At 35.8% G+C, this 10,212-nt stretch overlaps 1 protein-coding gene across 1 annotated transcript in view; it reads right to left on the bottom strand.

Moving 5' to 3' along the window:
• Window positions 1–10,212, bottom strand: part of LOC113830100 (uncharacterized) — an 81,270-nt gene that overhangs the window by 37,183 nt on the left and 33,875 nt on the right. Inside the window, exon 2 of the mRNA XM_070124862.1 lies at window positions 4,845–4,926. Coding sequence (XP_069980963.1) covers window positions 4,845–4,926 — 82 coding nt within the window. The remainder of the gene's footprint in view (window positions 1–4,844; window positions 4,927–10,212) is intronic.

The following is a 10,212-nucleotide window of genomic DNA, read 5'->3' as shown; positions in this document are numbered from 1 at the left end:
ATAAAATGAATAATAATAATAGACAAAAGATAATAAACAGATAGATAAACAAATAAATAAATATTACTAATAAAATCGAGAGGATATAGAATATTGGAAAATAAACAAGAGGAGTAATATTAATCTTTAATTACTAGAGAATTATATGCGAATTAATGCATATACAAGTATTTAATTGAATTTAATTCTGTGTAACGAGAAGGTAAGCAGAGTGAGACATTATCGCTAATTAATATCAATCCTTCTTTTTTTTTTTTTTTTTTTTTTTCCCCCCTTTTGTTTTTTTTTAATTGTTTTTTCCCGGGTTTTTTTTCCTTTGTTCCCTTTTTTTTTTTTTTTCCTCCTTTTTTTTCTCTTTTTTTTTTTTCTTTTCTTTTTTTCTTTCTTCTTTTTTTTCTTTTCTTTCCCCTTTTTTCTCTCTCTTCTTTCTTTTTCTTTCCTCTCTCTTTTTTTCTTTCTCTTCTCTGTCTTTTTTTTCTCTTCTTTCTTCTTCTCTGTTTTTTTTTTTCTCTCCTCTGTTTTCTTTCTTTCTTTTTCCTCTTTTTCTGTTTTTTTCCTCTTTCTTTTTTTCTTTCTTTTTTTTTCTTTCTCTTTCTCTTTCTTTTTTCTCTTTCTTTTTTCCCTCTCTGTTTTTTTCATTTTCCTCCTTTCTTTCACTCTTTCTCTCCCCCTCTTCATCTTTTTTTTTCTGCGTCACTTTGTTTCTCCCTTCCTCCCTTCTCCCTTACCCTCTCCCTGCACCCCCCCCCTATCCGTCCCCCGCCCCCGTTTATGCATAAAAGTTAAGCTCCATTAAAATTTATGAATTTTGATCCCAAGATTGCAAAACAATTTCCTAGGCAAAGATTTATGGTTTAGTCTGATTCTCCCTGAATTTGCGGGACCATTTTTTTTCTCTCTTTTTTTCATTAACCTTTTCTTTCTCTCTTTCATCCACGAACTTAACGTCAAGTTGAAGTCACGCCCCGTTACTTCAAACCTGTTAATTAAAAGTTATGGCCTTCAAGTTGAGATCGAGTTATCACTTTTTTTTAATTTATTTTTTTCTTCTTCTAGCTCAGTCCCTCCTGCAATGTCAGTCTCCCTTGCTGATAACTCAGTCCGAAATAGACCGAGGAAGAATGTCGATGTCAATTTAACTTATTGCTACTCGAGTGTTGGACGAAAAGGCAAAAGTCTGGAAAGCCAAGAGTTTGAATCGAAGTTTGGAAGACGTGGTAAAGAGAGGGGGAATGGGAGGTGGGGGGGGGGGGTCGCAGGGGTGGGGGGTGGGGGTAGGAGAGAGTGTGTCTGTGAGAAAGATAGGGAGAGAGAGAGAGGGCGGGCGAGGGAGGAGAAAAGGGAGGAGGGAGAGAGATATAGAGGGGGGTGAGGAGAGGAGAGGAGGAGGAAAGGAAGAGGGAGAAAGAGAGAGGTAGAGAGAGAGGGAGGGAGGGAGGGAGGAGGGAGAGAGAGAGAGAGAGAGAGAGAGAGAGAGAGAGAGAGAGAGAGAGAGAGAGAGAGAGAGAGAGAGAGATGAGAGAGAGAGAAGAGAGAGAGAGAGACAGAGACAGAAGGATAAAGACAGACAGACAAACAGACAGTGAGTGACAGAGAAACAGAGAAACAGACAGTCAAAGAGCGACAGAGAGACAGGGAGAGAGGGATAGAGACAGACAGACAGACAAAGAGCGACAGAGAAACAGAGAGAGAGGGATAGAGACAGACAGTTAGACAGACAGACAGAGAGCGACAGAGAAACAGGGAGAGAGGGATAGAGACAGACAGACAGACAGACAGACAGACGGAGAGCGACAGAGAAACAGAGAGAGAGGGATAGAGACAAACAAACAAAGAGCGTCTGAGAAACAGAGAGAGAGAGAGAGACAGACAGACAGTCAGACAGTCAGACAGACAGACAAAGAGCGTCTGAGAAACGGAGAAAGAGAGACAGACAATCAGACAGACAGACAGACAGAAAGCCATCACAGCTCCAAGAGAGCCAGCAGTCAAGAGCCAAAGATTACTAACCAATTCCTGTAATAGTCCGACACTCTCGCTGAACACGTTAAAGGTATTTAGTGAAAGCTTTATATCTGATGACTTAATGACTGCCTTCCACTGTGAGCGGAGAGGCTGTTAACTGCAGGACAAGCAATTCCAGTGATACATCAACTCGAACACACGCGGAAATCTGTTCGTGGACTAAATGCATACATACGTATGTACGTATGTCTACACACGAACACACACGAACGCACACAGACACACACACACACACACACACACACGCGCACACACACACACACACACACACACACACACACACACACACACACACACACACACACACACACACACACATACATACACAGAAAAAAAGACAAGTACACAAATATCATTTGTCAACTACCATTTATTTCAAAATGGAAATTCCCTTATCAACTCTTAATATTAAGTAAATTAAAAATTAAATATTAAATCTCTCCAATTGTTTAACTTAAAAACAAATGAAAATAAACCTGAAATGTAAATGAGAAAAGAGAGAGAGAGAGAGAGAAGAGAGAGAGAGAGAGAGAGAGAGAGAGAGAGAGAATGAGAGAGAGAGAAAGAGAAAGACAGAGAGAAAGAGAAAGACAGAGAGAAAGAGAAAGACAGAGAGAAAGAGAAAGACAGAGAGAAAGAGAAAGACAGAGAGAGGAAGGAGGGAAGAGAAAAAAAGAGAAAACAAAACAAGAGATACGAAGAGAAGAGAAGAGAAGAGAAGAGAAGAAACTCGAATCATAAAAAACGGGAAAAGATCCAACACACTCGATCACCAAGTGGGCAAGACAGGGCTATACACACAGCTTTGCGCACAATTCGATTACTGAGCGAAATTCGCCTCTTCGCTTATCGGAACAGCCGGAAAACGGACCGGATGAGGATGAGAGAGATCAACAGGCATTAGTTCGGATATAGAGAGGGTCGTGTGCTGTTGCGATCCTCCGTTTTCGTTCGCTGATTCCGTTTTCAGTTAATAGGTGTGGAGGGGTGACTAATGGAAATGCGGGGTTTTCTCTTATTTGATTTTAAGTTTCTTATTCTTCTTTCTCCTCCTCCTCTTCATCATCATCATCGTCATCATCATCTTTATCATCATTATCATCATCTTTTTCTCCTCCTCCTCCTCCTCATCATCATCATCATCTTCTTCTTCCTCCTCCTCCTCCTCCTTATCATCATTATCATTTTCTTTTTCTTCTTCTTCCTCCTCCTCCTCCTCCTCATCATCATCATCATCTTCTTCTTCTTCTTCTCCTTCTTCTTCTTCCTCCTCCTCCTCCTCAGCATCATCATCATCATTACCGTCTTCTTCTTCTTCCTCCTCCTCCTCCTCATCATCATCATCATCATCATCATTTTCTTCTTCTTCTTCATCTTCTTCTTTGTCATGTTATTTTAAATTATAGATATATAGATAAAAACCGCGAAGAAGCACTGAAAGATTTTTGATAATTATGATTATGATTATCATTATCATGGTTTTTATTATCATAAATATTCTCATCATTACCTTTATCATTATCATTGCTTTTATCATTATTATCAGTATTATTATCATTATTGTTATTATTATTGTCATCATTATTATCATAGTTATTGTTACTATAATTATCATTATTGTTATTATCATCATTGCCATTGATACTATTACTATCAATACTATCTATCATTATCCTTGTTCAATGTTAGTATCATTACCATCATTACCAATAATGGTGATTAAGATAATAACGATAATGAAAATGACAATAATGAAATAATGATGATACTAAAAATGAGGATAATGATAATGATAATAGTGATGATAATAATGATTGCAATAACAATAGAGATAATAAAGATGACAATAATGATAATGACAGTGATTATATATATGGTAAAGCAATGATAGTAATGATAAGAATAACAATATTAAAAAAGACAAAAGATATTAACAATAATGATACTAGAGCATCATATTAATTATTATCAATATTATTTTATTACATTCAACATTATCATATTTATCATCACTGTCATTATTATGATTGCTACCGTTGCTATTTCTTATATCTTCATCATTATGATCATTATCATTCATATTAATGTCATTATTGCTTTCAATTTTGAAATCATCATCATTATAACTGCTATCATCATCATTATAATTGCTATCATCATCATCATTTTCATGATCGTCACCAAAGATTCCTGATATGATTTTGATTCATTTAATAATGATTGTTATGATTGCTATCATCTGTGTAGCTATAATAATCATGATGATTCTGCGACACATTTCAACATTATCATTATGAATATTACCATTTCCGTTATTTTCCCTTTCAAGTTCCTGGAATGGGCATTCAGCAAAATGTTTTTAGAATGAAAAATTCAAATCTGTCGTTAAATCGACATCAAAATAGATATATTTTATGCTCGTAATCCCTTTTATTTCGTCGTTTATCGATTTTATATTATCATAAGATTATCCTTTGATGCTTATACAATCATGATTCTAGTTTATTATCTTTAGGCACGTACCTTTCCAATCATTTTTAATAATAACATTAAAAGATTACAAATAAGATAAATACAGTCTAATTATGAGACTAATGAACCTTTAATTTTTATACAATCATGATTCCAGTTTATTATCTTTAGGCACGTACCTTTCCAATCATTTTTAATAATAACATTAAAAGATTACAGTCAGATAAATACAGTCTAATTATGAGACTAATGATAGATTACAGTAAATAAAATACAGTCTAATTATGAGACTAATGATAGAAAAATAATCAATACCAATATTACGAACAGTATAGACTACCACATACCCGTCTGCCTTACTCTCCACACCCGTAGATATATTCGTGGGCGTGTCCTCATCTGTGGGCGTGGGAACATCTCGTCCTGAGGCTGAGAAAGGTGGGGGAGAAAGGAAAATAGTGATAATGACGAGACATATAATAAACAGAAATAGTTCTGATACTACCATATAAGCATTTTAATACTGATGACTTATGATGATGTTGATGAGGAACAGAGTTTACGAAGAAAATAATAATAAAAAAATGAAACAAGAAAGAAACAAACAAACACACACAAAAAAACATTGAAAAAACAATAGTGATTATAGTGATGGTTAATTAGAGATCAAGTTGGTGAGACGTTTATAAAATGTTTTCAATGTTAGATGATGATTTTTTTTTCCATCAGCTTATCCATCAAATCTCATTTTTGTAGCAAAACTCATTCCTGGATTAATCCTATTAAACTGTGTGTGTGTGTGTGTGTGTGTGTGTGTGTGTGTGTGTGTGTGTGTGTGTGTGTGTGTGTGTGTGTGTGTGTGTGTGTGTGTGTGTGTGTGTGTGTGTGTGGACACATATGTAAATACGAATACATATATACATGTATATATATATATATATATATATATATATATATATATATATATATATATATATATATATATATATATATATATATGTATATATATACATATATATATATATATATATATATATTATATGTATATATATATAATATATATATATATATATATATATATATATATATATATATATATATATATATATATATATATGTAATGAGGTAAATGAAAACATAATAAATTTCATCCCCCTCCTCTCTATAAATACAAATGATAATCCGTTAATGGAATCATCAATTAGTAATCAGCTGCAAACGCGTTTACTTTCAGCGCAATAAAAGTTTCCAAAAGTGCATGCTCTTGATTGCTGCTTGGATAATTGGTGAATAAATGAGTTTGTTGTTGTTGGCTGTTCGGTGCTGTGGGTAGACGGGTGCGAGTGAGGGATGGATGGGAGTCCCTGGAAGAGAGAGAAGGAAATGGTAAAGATTTAAAAGAAAAGAAAAAAAAGAAAGAAAGAAAGAAAGGGGGGAAAAGGGGAACAATTAGCTTTTGTCCTGGTGAAATCATGGAAGGAATACTCGATTCTGTTTCATGTATGTTTTTTTTTTTTTTTTTTTTTTAATGTGTATACATATATGTACATATATATACATAAGTACACACACACACACGTATATATACATATATATGCATACACACTGCAACAGGAACAACGAAGGGAAGGGCAAGAAAACACACGAATATACCGAAGGCCTTTTCGCTATTGCTTCGTCAGGGCAAAAGCGAAAAGGCCTTCGGCATATTCCTGTGTTTTCTTGCCCTTCCCTTCGTTGTTCCTGTTGCAATCTGTTCATCATGAATTCCACACATGCATACACACGAACACACATACAAGAGATGTATTTGACCGGTCTCGTCTATATATCTCTCCGTCAGAAATACATAACAAAATACATTCATACCTTTCTACATTTGCCAACATAAATACAGTTTATTCCCAAGGGCGCAAGTCTGGTCATCCATTTCCTTTTAAAAATAGACTTAATGAACCGTACTTTCTTTTTCTTTTACTTAAGTTGTTATCTCGCTACCACTTCGCTTCCCACGTCATTCTGTTTATGTATATGTGGATATCTGTATCTATGTCGATTATATCTATCTGTTATTTATCATGTCTGTCTACCTGTTTATCTATGTACGTATGTTTTTCTATCTATTTTCTGTCTTTCTGTTTATCTAGCTACGTATATGGTGTGTGTGTGTGTGTGTGTGTGTGTGTGTGTGTGTGTGTGTGTGTGTGTGTGTGTGTGTGTGTGTGTGTGTGTGTGTGTGTGTGTCTGTGTGTGTGTGTGTGTGTGTGTGTGTGTGTGTGTGTGTGTGTGTGTGTGTGTGTGTGTGTGTGTGTGTGTGTGTGTGTGTGTGTGTGTCTGTGTGTGCATGTACATATATGTATATACATATAGATAGCTGGAAATGTAGACGAAAGATAGCCATGCATGTAGATAGACAGATAAATAGATGCATACACTCACACATACATATACCTCACATAACATACTCACGTATTTGCTTCAGATACCCAAGCTTCCACCCGATAACCTCCTCCCCCCCTCCCTGACCCCCCAACCCTCCCTAACAACCCCCCCAACCCTCCCTGACACCCTCCAACCCTCCCTGACACCCCCCAACCCTCCCTAACAACCCCCTCCAACAATCCCTTAACCCCCCAACCCTCCCTGACACCCCCCCAACCCTCCCAAACAACCCCCCCAACCCTCCCTGACACCCTTACAACCCTCCCTAACAACCCCCCAACCCTCCTGACACCCCCACATCCCTCCCTGACACCCCCCAACCCTCCCTGACCCCCCCAACCCTACCTTCCCACCCCAACCCTCCCAACCCTCCCAGACCCCCCAACCCTCCCTGAACTCCCCCAACCCTCCCTTACTCCCCCACCCCACACCACCTGCTAGCCCCCCCCCCCTCAAAAAAAAAAGAGAGAGAAAAAAATTCTCGACGAAGAACATTTCCCAAGATAAGACTTTATGACTTAGCCAACTTCACTAATAAATTCTTTCGTGTATGAGGGAGTGTCACCTCCAGGCACCTTCTTCCTGTTGGTAATTCATTCGTTATTATTGGTGTGATTGCGGATAATAAATGGTGATAGTGAAAGAGTGAAAAGATAAAACAAATGAATAAAATAAATAGATAGATAGATAGATAGGTAGGTAGGTAAGTAGGTAGATAGATAGATAGATTGATAGATAGGTAGATGGATAGATAGGTTGATAGATAGATAGATAGATAGGTAGATAGATGGATATATATATATATATATATATAGATAGGTAGATAGATAGACAGATAGGTTGATAGATTGATAGAAAGATAGATAGATAAATAGATAGGTAGATGGATATATATATATAGATAGATAGATAGATAGATAGATAGATAGATAGATAGATAGATAGATAGATAGATAGATAGATAGATAGATAGATAGATAGATAGGTAGATAGATAGATAGATAGATAGATAGATAAAGAGATAGATAGATAGATAGATGAATAAAAGTAAATTGTAAATATGTTTTTTATCGATATCAACTTGATCTTCAATCGCGATGTTTATCAGTAATCTTATCATCTTATAATAAATTTTGTGAATAACACGAACGTTAATATTTCAGCCACCATCCACATCATCAAAATCAGAAATATTATTAAGATTACCTTCGCCAAATTAATGAGGAAACCGGCCATTTTGTTCGATCCAACGAATTTCCACATATACGGACACCATATACAGAAATAAATGCTTATATGTCTGAGAAATATCGTTAACATTACCTTCGTCAAATTAATGAGGAAACCGGCCATTTTGTTCGACCCAACGGATATTCATAAATACGGACACCATACGAAGAAATTAATGCTTATATGTCTTGTAAATATGCATTTATCTATCTAATTCTCTGCTATATACACATGTCTAGGCTAACAGATATAACTCTTGATGTCTTTTTTATATATATTACTAGACTGAACACTTGAGGGAACTTGTTTTTTTTCTTTTTAGTTATTATCATAATTTCTCTTTTTTTTTCTTCTCTTCTTTTTATCCTTATTATCTTCTACTTTTTCTTCTTTGTTTTCTGGCTTATTGTGTCCTTGGAAAGCATTGGAATAAATTGCTGTCGTTGTATTGGAATGCGTAGAATAAATGTTCATTGGGTCTCGCATCATTCTAACAGGGCGGCCGGATGAGTCTGCTTCGGTTAACGATCTGTTGCTCCTTAGCCGGTTGGGCGAGATCCGCTGTGGGGGTCAGAGGAAGACTCGAGAAAGATATGGAAAGTCAGCGTCTGTTTCTGTCTATTTTCGTCTGTTTTTTTCTCTAATTGATTATCTTTATTACCTTTATTTTCTCCTTCCTTATCTCTATCCACACATCCAATTTACTTTATCTCTCTCTCTCTCTCTTTCTCTCCTCCCCTCCCTCTCTCTCTTTCCCTCATCCTCTCCTTCATCTTCTCCCGCTCGCTACTCCCGTGTCATAAAAACCATTTACGAAATATTTACCAGCTGTAGACAGAAAACGTTCTCTTCAAAGTTACTGAAGTCGAAGGGGAAACTTATACAAACTTTTTTTGTAGCGCTTCCGCTATCTTTTGTACCTTCATCTTCGGGTTATGAGGACGACCAAGTACTTTTAGGTCCGTTTCTTGTCGTTCACTCCTCATAAATCTTTCTGTTTTGGGGACGTTATTAATGTGCAACACCCTGGTTCTTACTACCTGGTGTGTTTTTTTTGTGTTTGTGAGATGCTCTTAATGTAAGTTTTGCTATTTTCTGTATAAGTTCTGAATATAATTTCTTATTCCCCTATTTATATCTTTTCTTGGTTCATAATTTGATTCTCTCCTTTTCTTGAATAGATACATACATGCATATATACATACATACATACATACATACATACATACACACACACACGCACACACACACACACACACACACACACACACACACACACACACACACACACACACATATATATATATATATATATATATATATATATATATATATATATATACATATATATATATATATATATATATATATATATATATATATATATATATATATATATATATATATATATATATATATATATATATATATATGCATATCTATACATACTGCCATTTCAGTCTGTATCATGGAGAGTAGTCAAGGATAATGATAATAATAGTAATAACAATAGCAATCATTATCAATATTAGCATAATCATCATAACCACAGCAATAACATCAATCACACCATGTTCATGTTTTCCCCCGAAAGCTGACTGTGAAGCTTGATCTCAGAAAAAAATAACAATAATAACTCAATTATATCTGCAGTAATCAAATGACAATAACCTGATAGCAAAGTTTAATCAATAATTGGAGAGAAATTGGGAGATATTAGTCTTCTTTTCTGGAACCGTCGTTATGAGAAGATACTGTGCGTGCATGTCTCTCTCTCTCCCTCCTTCTCTCTCCCTCCCTCCCTCTCTCTCTCTCTCTCTCTCTCTCTCTATCTATCTATCTATCTATCTATCTATTTCTATCTATCTATCTTTCTCTCGCTTGCATTCTCTCTGTCTCTCTCTCTCTCTCTATCTACCTATCTTTCTCTCGCTTGCATTCGCTCTCTCTCTCTCTCTCTACCTTTCATTCTCTCTCTCTCTCTCTCTCTCTCTTGTTTTTACTCAGTCACTCACAGGCACACACACATATATATGTATATAT

Source organism: Penaeus vannamei, chromosome 1 (genome assembly GCF_042767895.1).
Source record: "Penaeus vannamei isolate JL-2024 chromosome 1, ASM4276789v1, whole genome shotgun sequence".
Taxonomy (NCBI): domain Eukaryota; kingdom Metazoa; phylum Arthropoda; class Malacostraca; order Decapoda; family Penaeidae; genus Penaeus; species Penaeus vannamei.
This window is presented reverse-complemented; position numbering and strand designations above follow the sequence as displayed.